The sequence below is a fragment of the Procambarus clarkii genome, chromosome 49, assembly GCF_040958095.1.
Source record: "Procambarus clarkii isolate CNS0578487 chromosome 49, FALCON_Pclarkii_2.0, whole genome shotgun sequence".
Taxonomy (NCBI): domain Eukaryota; kingdom Metazoa; phylum Arthropoda; class Malacostraca; order Decapoda; family Cambaridae; genus Procambarus; species Procambarus clarkii.
The window spans coordinates 19,256,803-19,274,420 of record NC_091198.1 but is presented as its reverse complement, the minus strand read 5'-3'; the positions used below and the strand labels follow the sequence as shown (position 1 = coordinate 19,274,420).

The 17,618-nt window shown below is 45.3% G+C and overlaps 2 protein-coding genes across 6 annotated transcripts in view; one reads left to right on the top strand and one right to left on the bottom strand.

Annotated features, from left to right (window-relative positions):
- Positions 1-508: 508 nt before the first annotated feature.
- Positions 509-17,618, bottom strand: part of CDase (neutral ceramidase) — a 53,014-nt gene continuing 35,904 nt past the window's right edge. For both annotated transcript variants that reach the window (XM_045750162.2, XM_045750163.2), the window contains exons 4-15: positions 7,468-7,644; positions 6,774-6,969; positions 6,456-6,586; positions 5,989-6,198; positions 5,393-5,500; positions 4,949-5,143; positions 3,858-3,983; positions 3,161-3,361; positions 2,848-3,015; positions 2,649-2,764; positions 2,001-2,169; positions 509-1,145 (exon numbers count right to left, since the gene is read on the bottom strand). In XM_045750162.2, the coding sequence (XP_045606118.2) occupies positions 1,050-1,145; positions 2,001-2,169; positions 2,649-2,764; positions 2,848-3,015; positions 3,161-3,361; positions 3,858-3,983; positions 4,949-5,143; positions 5,393-5,500; positions 5,989-6,198; positions 6,456-6,586; positions 6,774-6,969; positions 7,468-7,644 (1,893 nt within the window). In that variant the 3' untranslated portion in view covers positions 509-1,049. The remainder of the gene's footprint in view (positions 1,146-2,000; positions 2,170-2,648; positions 2,765-2,847; positions 3,016-3,160; positions 3,362-3,857; positions 3,984-4,948; positions 5,144-5,392; positions 5,501-5,988; positions 6,199-6,455; positions 6,587-6,773; positions 6,970-7,467; positions 7,645-17,618) is intronic.
- PH4alphaEFB (prolyl 4-hydroxylase subunit alpha-1) overlaps positions 15,102-17,618 on the top strand; it is an 82,407-nt gene continuing 79,890 nt past the window's right edge. For 2 of the 4 annotated variants that reach the window (XM_045750165.2, XM_069303084.1), the window contains exon 1: positions 15,102-15,255. The gene's annotated coding sequence lies outside the window, so the exon portion shown is untranslated. The remainder of the gene's footprint in view (positions 15,256-17,618) is intronic. The other 2 variants (XM_045750168.2, XM_069303085.1) reach the window with 1 other exon arrangement.

Genomic DNA, 17,618 nt, shown 5'->3' with positions numbered 1-17,618 from the left:
GTGTTACAGAGCGTCACTGTAATTCAGGTTAGGCTTGTTTTACAGAGCGTCGACGCTCTGTAACACAAGCCTAACCTGAATTACAGCGACGCTCTGTAACACAAGCCTAACCTGAATTACAGCGACGCTCTGTAACACAAGCCTAACCTGAATTACAGCGATCGCTGTAATTCAGGTTAGGCTTGTGTTACAGAGCGTCGCTGTAATTCAGGTTAGGCTTGTGTTACAGAGCGTCGCTGTAATTCAGGTTAGGCTTGTGTTACAGAGCGTCACTGTAATTCAGGTTAGGCTTGGGTTACAGAGTGTTGCTGTAATTCAGGTTAGGCTTGTGTTACAGAGCGTCACTGTAATTCAGGTTAGGCTTGGGTTACAGAGCGTCGCTGTAATTCAGGTTAGGCTTGTGTTACAGAGCGTCACTGTAATTCAGGTTAGGCTTGTGTTACAGAGCACTGTCACTGTAATTCATGGTATTTTATTAACTTTTTTGGGGAATATATAATACACTGCACTTTTGACTAATTTTTATTAACAATAACTCTCTACACCTTAACAAATTCTGTCCCATGATTTCCATGTATTATATTCTTTCAGTATTCTGAACAGTTTTAATGTCTCTTCTCAAAGTAATAACATCTTTATAACAGACAACATTATTTGTTGAAGATTATGAATGAGAGATTTGTGAGAGCAGTGAGGAGGCCTGTGAGGTGAGAATGAGGCTTCAGGAGGTAGACTCGTGTGCTCAAGTATCAATGAGAGAGAATTATCGGGGAAAGCGCTAAGCCATTACGACTATATAGCACTTGGAAGGGGTCAGGATAAGGATTTGGGATGGGACGGGGGAGAAGGAATGGTGCCCAGCCACTGGGATGTCGAGGATTGAACACCTACCTGCAGGAAGTGAGACCGTTGCTCTACCGTCCACCCCAAGTGGTTAAAGAAGTATCAATGGGAGAGAATGGAAACTTGAGCGTGATGGAAGAGAGCAAAAGAGAGTAACGGGATGGGAAAGTGGATGTAGGTTGACATCAGCTGGGACAGAGAACAAATTAATACGTTCCAAACAACTTTTTCCACCATGTCAGCTGAGGGTCGTTTCGTCTCCTGACTCTGTTGTCGCTGACTTCTGGCGGCCCCTGCACAACCTGCCAAGGACAACACACATTATTATACTAATACACACCTTACCCATGATTCACTAAGCATCTACGTGTCCGCTTACGAAACCTGTATATCATTCCTCGATCATGGTGACTTTATTTATTAAACAGGTTACGAGCGTCGACAATTCGTAACTAATAGCCGTGGCGCCTAAGAACTGAATAATATATACAGACTAAGCCGCTGTAAATGAATAAAGATGTAAAAGTCTCTTCTGTGCAGATTTAAATGCCCATTCAGTGACTGGGCATTATATATACCTTCTTGTATATAAATAAGTAAATCAATAAATAGTAATATGCATGAGAATTTTTTTGGGGGGAGTATTGAGGTGACTAAGTGGTTATATATATATATATATATATATATATATATATATATATATATATATATATATATATATATATATATATATATATATATATAACCAAAATGGTTATATGGTAGCAACAAAAATTTGGTAGCAACTAACTAAATAAACAACAGAAATTGTAAAATACGTTTTGCACGATATAACAGGATTTACACTTCAATATAAGTGTACCAATCCGTGATTACAAAATGCTTTCTTCTACGTCAATACTTACAAAAACATCCTAAAAGCAGTACCTTAATTATTGACAAGAATTCATCATTATACTAATATTATTTTAAATGTTTATTTAATTACAAGAAAACGGTAAGGTGGATGAGTGACTATCTTGAAGGGGTCGGTAAAAGGGGAAGGTGGATGAATGACCGCACCTTGAAGAGGGAAGGTGGATGAATGCTCGTACCTTGAAGGGGGAGGTGGATGAATGCCCGTACCTTGAAGGGGAAAGGTGGATGAATGCTCGTACCTTGAAGGGGTCGGTTGCACCTTGGTACTGGTACACGCCACGGAAGAGGGTCTTGTGGTGTCCGGTGTGAGTAATCCGGTAGGTACCGACTTCCGCATCCTCCGGAACGTCCCACTTGACCGTGGCCACACTGGTCCCCAGCAGCGTCGACTCCCGATCCCAGATGAACCTAGAGGTCGCGACGAGAACGTGTACGTTGATATTCGGTGACGTATGATGGTACTTGACGACGAGTGAAGTAAAAAATGACCTCACTACAGTTTGATACAGTACATCAGTGTACTGTAGTGTATATACGTCATAGAGATACAGTCTTAGAGACTGTACTTGTGGTCTCAGGAACCCATTGTTGAAATAATCCACATAAATTAGTAACGAGCTTATCAGAACTTGCTTAGCTAAATTAATTTTGAGGTTCAGCTCTTGAGCCCCATTATGTGCCTCTTGTGTTCTCCACTACCGCCTACAGGATGGGTATGGGGTCCACTACCACCCACAGGATGGGTATGGGGTCCACTACCACCCACAGGATAAGTATAAGGTACATAACAAATGAACTAAACTAAAGTGTTGCCCTACAAAGCACTATACCCACGCGAAGGACTGACCTGGTGCCCTTCAGAGCGCTGGACCACCTGCAGGACTCACCTGGTCTCCCAACTAGCGTCAGTAGCAACCACCTGCCAGTCGCCGGCCTCGTCCAGGCGTTCCACCGTCAGGAAGGATCCCCCGAGTTGAACGTCGTTCCTCGGGTGACCGGAAACCTGTCGCATACCAGATATCACATAATGTAAATATACTTACATATACATATATATAACAAACTAATTAACAAACTTGTACTAACAAACTTGGCAGTGACGGTCTCTCCGACGTAGGCTAGGGGGTAGGGCTGGGCCACCACGTCCCCGAAGAAGGTACCGACGGAGACGCCATCAAACATCACATCCGGCAGGAGGGTGATGAGGGAGTCCGACATGTCTGGGGGTGGCGGGCCGGCTGGCGGAGTCTCTCCCTGTGTGAGGTGGTAATCATAGTTGTAATTATATGGAATTCCTCGTATTTGCGATATTATTAGTGGTTTAATAGTTATAGAATGTTATAATTAGATACAGGAGGCAGGAAGAGCAGCCTGTAGGAGGTGGGGGTGTGGTACTGACGTTGAGGATGGCTGCGGCGAGGTAGGAATACTGCTGCATGTAGGCGCTGCAGGTGTGGGGGCCGTAGATGGTGGAGGCGGCCTCGTAGCGCTGGGCCTGGTACTCCTCCCAGGTGGTGACGTAGTGAGTGTACAAGTTACTCAATCCCGCGATCACTGGTACTGGGTCAGCCACTCCTCCAGCTGCGAATGTTGCAGCCACCTGCGGGAGAGTGATCGCGTTAACTCCACCCATACTAGATGAACAGAGGCATCAGATGAAGGGAAACTTGCGCAATCATCTCAGTTCTGCCGCGGGGAATTGACCTGTCTGTCTGTTGACTTATATATACAGCATCAAGTGCCCAGGGGTACTCATCAACGGTGCCAGCAATATGCTAACTTATTTTCTAAGTGTCAGCTGTTGACTGATTCTTCCTTCACCTGTAGAATATTAATTATTACTACTCTCTCTGTAAGTTATTACTGTCTGATACCTCCCATGTGGAGTACTAACTGCTTGATACCACCTCGAAAGAGGAAGAGTAATACCAGTTACCTCCTTATGTGATATCAGCTGTTTAGTACCTTCTTTAACGTGTAATATCTGCCAGTTGTGTCCAGTATAGGATACCAGTTGGCCAGTACCACCTGTAAATGGTACCACCTGTTAGTTACGTCCCCTTTAAGGGTTACCACCTAACCAAAGGACGACTTACCTGGTCTCTAAAGCGTCGTCCACACATGGTGGTAAACTCTCCGGGCACGGGGGCGACCACCAGCTGCCCCACACGACCCATCTGGGTATCCACGATGGTCGGGTGCCATGGGTAGGGTATGTTGATCTGTGGGGCACAGTGTGCGTCAGAATGAAGGTAACTGCAGAAGCCCTATTGGCCCATACGAGGCAACTCCTATTTATATCCACCCAAATTCATTGATGGAGAAAATAGTCCTGGGGACCATTCAGGCTTGTTTGCATATATATATATATATATATATATATATATATATATATATATATATATATATATATATATATATATATATATATATATATATATATATATATATATATATGTCCTGAACGTAGCCCAGGACTAAAGTATACTGTCTACTAAAGTATACAGGACTAAAGTATACTCGGTGTATATACACTTGTCGTCTGTATATTGCCTAAGGTTAGAATATATTTACTTTAGCTGAGAATAGATTTGGTAAGGTTAGATTACCTCTTGTTAGTTTGACTTAGTATTCTATTCCTATTTTATTTATAATATTTGTACATGGGGAAAATGGTAAGTACATACATTTTCAACGCCACAATATCATTGCCATTTGCGTAAACGAAATTACATATCATATAGCCTTAGTTAACACAAACAATTAGCTACCTATATCCTGCAAGCAAAAGATATTGAAATAGCGTTTTGATCGACGCTTCTCCACTAAATTTAATTGCCTGCTAAACAGCCGTCCTATAGTACAATTGTGGAGAAAATTAGCCAGTGGCCAAAGTTGATCCATCACCATTGAATTGTTGACCAGATCACACACTAGAAAATGAGGGGACGACGACGTTTCGGTCTGTCCTGAACCATTCTCAAGTCGATTGTGTCAATCGACTTGACACAATCGACTCAGGTCAACCACCACATAATCGACTTGAGAATGGTCCAGGACGGACCGAAACGTCGTCGTCCCTTCACTTTCTACTGTGTGGTCTGGTCAACACTGTTCAGCCACGTTATTGTGACTCCTCGTCTGCACCATTAAATTGGGCTGTGGGCAGTGTTGATTTCGGTCTCACCTCGCCGGTGTCGAGAAGGATGGGCTTAGGGGCGTGACAAGCGACCTGCTCTGGCGAGGGTGTACGGAGCAGGCCGCTGACCATGTTCCAGAAGGGGTTACCAGTCGTCATTCCTTGTGTGAAGTCGAAGGCTCCTGGCCCGTCTGTGGTGCCCGCGGCGAAGCTGTAGCCTAGTGCTGGGATACATGTTGTGTTCTGCAAATAGGTAGACTTTAGTCAAGACAATAATAAGAAAACGTGAACTTTATGAGCTGCTATAATCTTCTACAGTACCCCATATCTTGTCCCATGGGAACTTTGACGTTAAAATGCTATGTATTAACGTGAGGAGAGGCTGCAGGTCACGTATCTATTGATACCAAAGGTTACATAGAACAATTAAAGATAGCCTGCTGTAAATAAATTATATGCAGACTGTAAGTAGCTTGCCATTACTGAACTTACCGAAGACCCGTCGCTAAAATTGACAGTGTAGTTGGACATATCGATGAACTGTTGGGCAAACTGAACTGGACCGGATACCTTAACCGGCGCCGGATCATGATACAGCTCCTGTGGAAATACACTGAGGGTAATACACTCGTCCGGAATACACTCTACATGCAGTATATTTAAAGCTATCATCGAAACTTGGATATATATATTCGCATGATGAAGTATGTGGCAGCGAGAAATTCGAAAAAACAGTAAATACGACATTCGAGAATTGTCATATTATGGTCTGTGTTTTTTGACATTTCAAGATCATTGACTTACATTTTTGTTAACCCACAATAGTTTAATGAAACTGTAATTCCCAACAGATTATTTTCAACATAATGGCATAAAACCATGTGATATGCAGGCGATGAGTCACAATAACGTGGCTGAAGTATGTTGATCAATCCACACACTAGAAAGTGAAGGGACGAAGACGTTTCGGTCCGTCCTGGACCATTCTCAAGTCGAAACGTCGTCGTCCCTTCACTTTCTAGTGTGTGACTTGGTCAACACCATGTAATATATTTGCATCAATACATGGTAATGTAATATGGACTTACCCAGGCCTTCTGGAACTGGTTGTTGCCAATGATCCTGGTGCTGTCCATCATGTCCTTGCCAGGACCGAAGGCAATGCAGTTCTTCACACGGCCGTTGCAGGTGGAGGACACCAGGTCACAGGGCAGACCCGTGTCGATGCACTTGGGGCCCTCGGTGTTGGGGCTGACGTCTCCACAGTTTGTCTGAGCAAATGCTGCGACAAACTTGCCCTGTTGAGGAGTGCTAAGACTCAGCTTGGGTTTGGTTGGGTGCTGTGTCAACTATGGCTAGGCTAGGTGATAAGAGTCAACTATGGCTAGGCTATATGATTAGAGTCAGCGTAGGCTAGGTCTAAGAGTCAGCTTGGGGGGGGGGCATGTAGGTCAAGACATCTTAGATAAGAAGAGCGAACTAAGACGTCCGATGTCGTAGACGTCTACGATAGACTGACAATGTCACCTACTGGAACAGAAAGATATATACTAACTTGACCAGGTAATGAACCGGGGTTCATAGCCTTCTCGAAGAGTTGTGAGGCGTAGCCCTTGTTGTCGCCGGAGACCAGAGTGTTGGTGTTGTTCATGGAGGTTGGGTGTACTGCGAACCAGTTCACCATCCCTGCAACACAAGTGCAACAATGACGCCATGGTCTAGGTACCTATTTCCTAACCAAAACAATTACCTAATTAATTCTTTGTTAATTTTCCCCTTTGCTTTCTCCTAATCATCTCTTCCTTACCATATCTCTCTAAAAATACAAAACTGCAGTGTAGTGTTACAGTACCATCACGGAGCATAAGCTTACCTAAATCTGTACCGTCTTGGGCGACAATCTTGAGAAGGGTCATGGTCTTGTCGGTGTCGTAGAGGTACTTGGCCCGCTCCTCCTCCGGGTTGTAGAGGTAACTTGACGGGGAGCGGTTAATGGAGGAGTCTAGCAGCTCCCCGCTGGTGAGGTACAGGTACCCTGGCACCATGCTCTCGTGCGCCTCTTTGATGCTCTGATGGCAACGCCCAGGACATTAGTAAGTTGTTAAATATATTTTAAATATACTGGTGCTGGTGCGGACTGTCCTATCTATCCAGTCGGTCCTATTAAAGAGGAGGCAATTAAGGCAAAATAGGAACTCCCCCTCGCCACAAAATCGATGAAAGGTTGCTGGCAGAATTCCAAGATGTGTTCACTTGAAAGTGATGAAGGAGAAGTCAGCATTAAATGGAAATGTGTCTGTTTGAGGTTTGATGCGAGGTGGGGGAAGAAGGGGGAGAGGGTAGGGAGATAGTGAAGGGTGGGGAAAGTTTTGGGGAAAATGGGCGAGATTTGATTGAAGAGGGAGGGAGGAAAGGGAAGGGGACGGGAAGTATCAGGGGGGGGAAGCACCGAGCCATTACGACTATATATCACTGGGAAGGGGTCAGGATAAGGATATGGGATGGGACGGGGGGAAAGGAATGGTGCCCATCCACTTATTATTATTATAATAAAGAATTTGACTTACCAGAACGACGCCTTCAACCATGGCATCTAGAGTCCCTGAGATGAAGCCAAGGCTGGTAATATCGAAGAGGAGGTACTGGAGGTAGCCGGCAGGGCCGGAGTGGGTGTGGGTGCCGGAGAGCATGAGGTTGTGGTGGCCGTACAGGTCCCCGTACTCCTCCTGCAGCCGCTCCACCACCTGACGGACACAACCACCCAACACTCACATATCTCTAAATGTTGTTCCCTGTTGAATTGGGAAGTATAACTACGAGGACCTAATGACCAGGACCTAATGACCAGGACCTAATGAAAGAACAGTTCCGGTGCAAGCGAGGAGTCACAATAACGTGGCTGGAGTATGTTGACCAATCCACACACTAGAAAATGAAGGGACGACGACGTTTCGGTCCGTCCTGGACCATTCTCACCTATTTCCGGGACAATCGATTTGAGAATGGTCCAGGACGGATCGAAACATCGTCGTCCCTTCATTTTCTAGTGTGTGGTCTGGTCAACAGTTCCCGTTATGGTGAGAGCAAGCAGTTCTGTTTGGGAAACAACTTACGCCAGAACAGAACCAAAGTTTTCCAAAGGGTTGAGGATAAGGAGGAGGGTTGAGTAGATGAAATTTTCGAAGAGAATTTGGATGGTGAAGGAGGGGATATGAACATATATGATATAGATATGAACATAGCTCAATACATTTTTTTCGCACAGATATTCCTGCGCGGGTCCTAAGCCTCTGGCTGGCCCAGTAATTGTTGCTTGTTTCTGTTTTACTTGGGCGGAGTATGAGTATTTATGACTCGTATGGTCGCTTCAGTAAGATTTTGTCCCCATATGTTTAACAACTTCTTTTGCTCTGTTGAATCTAAGTTGAAATCTTAATGGGTTTGTAACTGTGCACTGTGTTAGATAATGTTCCAGTGGTCTGTTGTGGTTGTAACTGTGCACTGTGTTAGATAATGTTCCAGTGGTCTGTTGTGGGTATAACTGAGCACTGTATTAGGTAATGTTCCATAGGTGTGGAACCAGTCAGGACCATAGGTCCAGACTCGGACCTCCGGTCCGGTTTGGAGTGGAGACGGGTTCAACTAAAAAATGAGCACACATGAAATGATTTCTATGTTCAGTAAGCACTTACTGAGTGGTTAACTGAATGCCTGAGACCCCATCACATGGTTGATGTTAGTAGTAGTATTTTATTTTACGATGGAAAACTTTAAGAATTAGAATTAGAATTAGAATAGAATTAGAATATTTATTTAGGTAAAGGTACATACATAAAGAGATTTTACAAAGTTTGTTGGCTTTATAGATAGAGCTAGTACATACAATGCCTAAAGCCACGTAAAAACTAAGTAAAGTAAAAGTAAAGTTTAAAGTAAACTAAACTAAAAATGAACTCGTGAGAAGTGATTTCCCCATTCAGTAAACACTAACTGAGATGATGATAAGTGAATGACTCAGACACCCAATGCATGGGTGATGATAGTAGTATTTAATTTAAGATGGAAAAGCTTTAAACTAAACAGAAATGAGCCCATATGAAGTGATTCCCACGTTCAGTAAAGACTTACTGAGTTGTAAACTGAATGTCTAAGACATCCAATACGTTGTTGATGATGATAGTAATATTTTATTTTACGATTGAAAAACTTTAAACTAAAATGAACTCACATGAAGGAATGTAGGTAGCGAACATGTCTCCTCAGCTCTTTTATCTTCCGCAAAGCCTTTCTTCCTATCTCAACCTTATTAGTTCATGTTCTCGTGTTTCACTTTTTGTTAAAACTAAATCTTCAACAAGATCCTGTAGATCTGAGGCTAAGTGAAATTGACAGTGCTTAATTTAGAACCTGTACTTATGGTCGGTCTCGAACCCATTGTTGATGTGACGACTTATATTGAATTTTGTAACTCGCTCATCAAGATTGTAACTTGCTTAGCGAATTGTGGGGTTCAGTCCCTGAGCCCATTATGTGCCTCTGTAACCCTTTCCACTACCGCCCACAAGATGGGTATGGGGTGCATAATGTTCGTGTCCCACCCGTGCTGAAGAGTTTGTCTTTGTCCCACCCTGTGTACTCACCTAATTGTACTAATGAACTAAACTGTCATACAGTGGTAATGGCATAAGGTCAGCCTGACCAAACTGTAGATGCTATGTCCTACCAAATTGAAGCCGGGTATTTCACTAATGACTCAACTCGAGAGAGAAGCAGTCTATCCCATAACATATTAGAGTCTTCAGTCCACTGCTGCTGTTGCTGTTTGACTTACTGAGTTACTGAGGGATGGTTTTAAAATATAATAATAATAATAATAATAATAATAATAATAATAATAATAATAATAATAATAATAATAATAATAATAATAATAATAATAATAATAATAATATCAAGACTAACATTCGTGAGGTATATGTTGTGATCACACAGTTAACAAAAAAAATATTAGAGTTTGTAGGTAGTGATCACGTCTCCCCAAACTCTTCTGTCTTCCAGCGTGGTATGTCCTCTGGTGAGCATGTGTGGAATGGGACAGCATCTGTGTGTTTGTGAACTGGATCACTACTCTACATATGAACAGAAATACTACTACTACTACTAAAGGCTTTGCATAGAACATTCGGTCTGGGAAGGGTGAAGTGATGCTTGATGGTTTGGGCTTGGAAGGGGGTGGGAGGGGGGTTGGGGTTGGGTGGGGGTGAGGGTAAGGGGCCGGATTCACGAAAGCACTTACGCAAATACTTACGAACGTGTACATCTTTCCTCAATCTTTGACGGCTTTGGTTACATTTATTAAACAGTTTACAAGCATGAAAACTTGCCAATCAACTGTTGTTATTGTTATAAACAGCCTCCTGGTGCTTCGGAACTCATTAACTGTTTAATATTTGGAAACAAAGTCGCCGAAGATTGAGAAAAGATGTACAGGTTCGTATGTGCTTGCGTAAGTCCTTTCGTGAATTTGGCCCCAGGTCATCCCAATACCTGGACCATCTCACTACGCCTCAAACCACTACTCCAGATGTGTGTAATTGCCAAGCTCCTGGGATTGATGTTAAATAATAATAAAAGAATACAAATTATATATAATGGGTTTACTTCTCTTAACTATTTATTTATTTATTATTCTGTATAGCGAGAAAAGCGTGTAAGGTGATAACTTGCAGGTGACAAGTGTGAGGGGAGGGAGCGGTCGGCTAAGGTGTGCGGTGTCGCCTCATTTAGCCTCAGTCATGTTACCTGGTTGATTACCTGCTTGATGGGGTTCTGGGAGTTCTTCTACTCCCCAAGCCCGGCCCGGGGCCAGGCTTGACTTGTGAGAGTTTGGTCCACCAGGCTGTTGCTTGGAGCGGCCCGCAGGACCACATACCCACCATAGCCCAGTTGGTCCGGCACTCCTTGAAGGAAACAATCTAGTTTCCTCTTGAAGATGTCCACGATTGTTCCTGTAATATTTCTGATGCTCGCTGGTAGGACGTTGAACAACCGCGGACCTCTGATGTTCATACAGTGTTCTCTGATTGTGCCTATGGCACCTCTGCTCTTCACTGGTTCTATTCTGCATTTTCTTCCATGTCGTTCACTCCAGTACGTTGTTATTTTACTGTGCAGATTTGGGACCTGTCCCTCCAGTATTTTCCATGTGTATATTATTTGGTATCTCTCTCGTCTCCTTTCTAGTGAGTACATTTGGAGAGCTTTGAGACGATCTCAATAATTTAGGTGCTTTATCTCGTCTATGCGTGCCGTATATGTTCTCTGTATTCCCTCAATTTCAGCAATCTCTCCTGCTCTGAAGGGAGAAGTGAGTACTGAGCAGTACTCAAGACGGGACAACACAAGTGATTTGAAGAGTACAACCATTGTGATGAGATCTCTGGACTTGAAGGTTCTCGTAATCCATCCTATCATTTTTCTGGCTGACGCAATATTTGCTTGGTTATGCTCCCTAAACGTTAGGTCGTCGGACATCATTATTCCCAAATCCTTGACATGCTGTTTTCCTTCTATGGGCAGGTTCGATTGTGTTTTGTACCCTGTATTATGTTTAAGATCCTCATTTTTGCCGTACCTGAGTACCTGGAATTTATCACCGTTAAACATCATGTTATTTTCTGTTGCCCAATCGAAAACTTTGTTAATATCTGTTTGTAGTTTATCAATGTCTTCAGCAGAGGTAATTTTCATGCTGATTTTTGTATCATCTGCAAAGGATGACACGAAGCTGTGACTTGTGTTTTTGTCTATATCTGATATGAGAATAAGGAACAGCAGTGGTGCAAGGACTGTACCTTGAGGTACAGAGCTTTTAACTGCGCTCGGACTCGATTTTACTTGATTGACTGTTACTCTTTGTGTTCTGTTCGACAGGAAATTGAGTATCCAGCGTCCTACTTTACCAGTTATACCCATTGACCTCATTTTGTGTGCAATCACTCCATGGTCACATTTGTCGAATGCCTTTGCAAAATCTTTGTATACGACATCTGCATTAAGTTTTTCCTCTAATGCCTCAGTGATTTTGTCATAGTGGTCAAGTAGCTGTGAGAGGCATGATCTTCCTTCTCTAAATCCATGTTGGCCTGGATTGTGGAGGTCATTGGTTTCCATGAATCTAGTGACCTGACTCCTGATCACTCTTTCAAATACTTTTATTATGTAGGACGTTAGTGCAACTGGTCTATAATTCTTTGCCAATGCTTTGCTACCACCCTTGTGTGGAGGGGCAATGTCTGCTGCTTTAAGCGCATCTGGTATCTCCCCTGTGTCCAAGCTCTTCCTCCACACTATACTGAGTGCCCGTGCTACTGGCACTTTGCATTTCTTTATAAATATTGAATTCCATGAGTCTGGACCCGGGGCTGAGTGCATGGGCATATTGTCAATTTCTCTTTCAAAATCTGCCACACTCGTGTTGATATCAGTTATATTTACAGGTGTTTGAGTATCATTCATAAAGAAATTGTCCGAATCTACCACTTTCATGCTGAATATCGGAGTGCTAAACATGTCTTCATACTGCTTTTTTAGGATTTCACTAATTTCTTTGTCATTCTCAGTGTATGAACCTTCACTACTATTGCTCACCTGTTCCTATACTTTTACTTTTACTCTACATGACCCACAACGTCCCACATGCTGCAACATGTCCCACACAATGCTATCACACAAAGACACCGCCTGCTCCCCTCTCCCCCTTTTCCCTCCTTCTCAGCCCATACCCATCTTAAGAGCCTGGTCTCCTTGACTGCTATGTTTATCCCATGCAGTTGTGTTTACACACACAAAAAAATTATGATTTGTTATAATAATAAGACTGAGCCTCCCACCCCCCCCAACATGACCCCCTCTCAAGTGACACCTGCGTCCGCCACGCGCCAAAACATCCGGGGAAAGCCCCAGCAACCTCTGAGATGATGTACACATGCCCACATACTTATCTTCCCCTCCCCTCTTACCTACATGACCCACAACGTCCTCCTGACGCAACCCGTCCCATACATTTTACCCTCTGCGACCCATTACGTCCCCCTGACGCAACCCGTCCCATTCTACGGACTCCCACACCACTTTTGACTATGACCGAGTTCGATCCCTGAGGTTCTCCTCGGGTTTGGGACGGTTCTAGTCTCATATTTCACTACTACTACTAATACTGGGATCACGTCTGCCTTTTTTGGGATCACGTCTGCACGTTTTGGGATCACGTCCGCGTGTTTTGGGATCCCGTCCGCGTGTTTTGGGATCCCGTCCGCTCATTTTGGGATCACGTCCGCGTGTTTTGGGATCCCGTCCGCGTGTTTTGGGATCCCGTCCGCGTGTTTTGGGATCCCGTCCGCTCATTTTGGGATCACGTCCGCGTGTTTTGGGATCCCGTCCGCGTGTTTTGGGATCACGTCCGCGCATTTTAGGATCACGTCCGCTCGTTTTTGCATCACGTCCGCCCATTTTTGCATCACGTCCGCCCATTTTTGCATCACGTCCGCCCATTTTTGCATCACGTCCGGCACATATTCATCTACTACTACTATTGCTCACCTGTTCCTATACTTTTACTTTTACCCTACATGACCCACAACGTCCCACATGCTGCAACCTGTCCCACACCATGCTATCACACAAAGACACCGCCTGCTCCCCTCTCCCCCTTTCCCCTCCTTCTCAGCCCATACCCATCTTAAGAGCCTGGTCTCCTTGACTGCTATGTGTATCCCATGCAGTTATTTTTACAAAACAAAAAAAATTATGATTTGTTATAATAATAAGACTGAGGCTCCCACCCCCCCAACATGACCCCCTCTCAAGTGACACCTGCGTCCGCCACGCGCCAAAACATCCGGGGAAAGCCTCAAAAACCTCTGAGATGATGCACACATGCCCACATATTTATCTTCCTCTCCCCTCTTACCTACATGACCCACAACATCCTCCTGACGCAACCCGTCCCATTCTACGGACTCCCACACCACTTTTGACTATGACCGAGTTCCATCCCTGAGGTTCTCCTGGGTTTGGGACGGTTCTAGTCTCATATTTCACTACTACTGAGGTGAGGTTGTCGGGTGTGGGTGAGGAGGGCGGGCGTGGCGGGCGTGGGAGAGGAGGGAGGGCGGGCGAGGCGGGCGCAGGAGAGGAGGGGCGGGCGAGGCGGGCGCAGGAGAGGAGGGGCGGGCGAGGCGGGCGCAGGAGAGGAGGGGCGGGCGCGGAAGAGGAGGGCGGGCGTGGCAGAGGAGGGAGGGCGGGCGTGGGAGAGGAGGGCGGGCGGGCGTGGCGGGCGCGGGAGAGGAGGGAGGGTGGGCGTGCGGGCGCGGGAGATGAGGGCGGGCGTGGCGGGCGCGGGAGAGGAGGGCGGGCGCGGGAGATGAGGGCGGGCGCGGGAGATGAGAGCGGGCGTGGAGAGGAGGGCGGGCCTGGCGGGAGAGGAGGGCGGGCGTGGCGGGAGAGGAGGGCGGGCGTGGGAGAGGAGGGCGGGCGTGGCGGGCGTGGGAGAGGAGGGCGGGCGTGGCGGGCGTGGGAGAGGAGGGCGGGCGTGGCGGGCGCGGGAGAGGAGGGCGGGCGTGGGAGAGGAGGGCGGGCGTGGGAGAGGAGGGAAGGCGGGCGTGGGAGAGGAGGGCAGGCGTGACGGGCGCGGGAAAGGAGGGCGGGCGTGGGAGAGGAGGGCGGGCGTGGCGGACGCGGGAGAGGAGGGCGGGCGTGGGAGAGGAGGGCGGGCGTGGCGGGGGGAGAGGAGGGCGGGCGCGGGAGAGGAGGGCGGGCGTGGGAGAGGAGGGCGGGCGTGGCGGGCGCGGGAGAGGAGGGAGGGCGGGCGTGGGAGAGGAGGGAGGGCGGGCGTGGGAGAGGAGGGCGGGCGTGGGAGAGGAGGGAGGGCGGGCGTGGGAGAGGAGGGAGGGCGGGCGTGGGAGAGGAGGCGGGCGTGGCGGGCGCGGGAGAGGAGGGAGGGCGGGCGTGGGAGAGGAGGGAGGGCGGGCGTGGGAGAGGAGGGAGGGCGGGCGTGGGAGAGGAGGGAGGGCGGGCGTGGGAGAGGAGGGAGGGCGGGCGTGGGAGAGGAGGGAGGGCGGGCGTGGAGAGGAGGGCGGGCGTGGCGGGCGCGGGAGAGGAGCGCCGGCACCATCACCGCCCGCGTCTGGTCCTCCACTTGCGCTCATCAACCATCAGTTGGCAAGTGTCTGGCGTGAGGGGCGGTCGCTCCGTCGTGTCATTGATCGCTTCTTCTCCAAGTTCAGTGTTAACCAAAGGAAGTTCATACACACTCACTTGATCATATACCGTAATATTCACCAACGTTTTCAAAGGTAGAGTACCGCCTTTAATTTGTATATCAGTTTATAACACTGCACACGTAACAAATCTTATGTAAACAGTGTTGTTATTTGAGCTTGTGGGGTTGTAGTGTTGTGTTCTGGTAATTTTGTGGCTTGTGCAGCTGGCTGCCCAGGGTTCGGTACCCAGGGCTGAGTACCCTTAGTAAGGAAGTTCAATGCTCGCCTAGTCTACCTCCCGGTAAACTGGTATTCAATACAAGATGGCAACTTGCAATACAATTATTGTGGGTTATTATGTACAATAGTTATCAATTATTATACATATTATTGTATCTGAGGATAAAATGGATAATGAGGATAAAATGAGGATAAAATCGGCTCCAGGAAGGATTTCAGATATATATATATATATATATGTGTGTAGATATATATATATATATATATATATATATATATATATATATATATATATATATATATATATATATATACATATAATTGATTGATCTAATTTAATTGATCTAAAAAGCCATCTAGAAAGAGAGTCAGTAATCCGTTTTGCACATGAAAATAACAGTCTGGCATTCCTGGATATACTAATAACACAAACAGGAGCCTCTCTAAGCACTAGTGTATATACTAAAGTCTACAAACATAGGATTATGCCTAAACGGTAGGAGTGAGTGCCCCCAAAGATACAAAGCCAGTGTTCTCAACGCTCATATTCGTCGAGACCTTACCCACTGCTCTGAATGGAGCAACGTGAGTAGGGAATTTGAAAGTAAGTAATTATTAATAGAAGGCACCAAACCGGGAAGGCTATGTAGCACCAGGGAATTTGAAAGAATAACTCAGGTGTTGGTGAACAACGGATATAGCAACACAGAAATAAGCACTACTATAAGAAGACACCTGGACCGATGGTACAATCCTGAACCAAGAACAGAAACCACAACACCTCCAATAAAATTATATTACAAATCAACCACGCACAGTGAACGTAAAAAAGAAGAAAGAATAATGAAAGAAATAATCCTTCAAGGAGTAAAAAGCATAACTCCTAACCAAAACATAGACCTATAGACCTATAAAATAGGATAAAAGCATAGATCATATTCTATAAAACAAAGAAGACTACCGACCTCCTTATTAAAAACAGCCTGAAGCCGATAGAGAACCCTTTACAACAGTCAAACGTAGTATATATGTACAGCTGCCTCTACGAAGGATGTAACCTTCAATCTAAGTACATAGGTATGACGTCGACCAAGCTGATGAGGCGTTTGACCTGTCATCTTCAATCAGGTCCCCCCCCAAACCCCACCCCCCCCCAAAAAAAAAAAAAATTACATGAGACAAGCCCATGACATCACCCTAACAAGAGAAATGTTGAATAAAATTGACCTGTCTTCTTCAATCAGGTGCCCCCCCAAAATCATATAAGACAAGCCCATGACATCACTCTAACAAGAGAAATGTTTAATAAAAACACTTGTATAATAGACAAAACACAAGGTACAAGAAGATAAATTCTTGAAGCAATCCACATAAAAATAGAACAATCTACCATAAACACCCAAATTACGGACGTATTCACTGTACCCACCACGAGAGTAAGAACAAGACCGGAACATGAAGATGCCAACATAGAAGACACTGCTCAACATGCCACGCCCACCACACTTTATTAATCTTTGTGCTTCGTACCCCTTTTTTTCGCCTTATTCTTCACACTTTTACGCCTTACTTTTCACCTATTTGTATTTGTCTGTACATTACCTCCCTAATGGTATAAATTCAATATGCCCTGTACTGTCCCATCACTTGAGAATGAACCATGTAGGTTCGAAACGTTATGTAAATTTATAAGTGTAATACATTCTACAGTTATTTATTTTTTTTCTTCACCTAAAACGAAGATGACTTTTAGAGAAATCCTCTTCCAATTACACCAAGATGTAAGCCACCAGTCAGAGGGATAGAAGCCCTAAAGAAGAAAATAATCAATACAGAATATGCAGGCGCCTGTTCTTGGAGGCAAGAAAGTTGCAGTCATCCGCGCAACTTTTTCATGATGAATTGTAATTCTATGGCGAATGTCACTGACGTCCTCAGGGCAAGTCCATTCCATCCAGCGGTCGACCCCAAAGATGCATTCATAAATTTTAACATGCTGTTCATTCAAAACTGCTTTTCTCAAATATAAATTAATTTTATTATATACTAGCATACTGTGCATATTTAGGCACTGGTCAGGTGTTCAGGTTCTGTTGGCGATTGTTTGTGTTTGTAGTACGTGGGTGAAGCATTTACAGCGTTGTGGTTCGAAAAAAAGTCGCCAGTGAAGCACTTGTTCCGGAAGTGTTCGAACGTCATCAGTTGTGAGTCGTGCA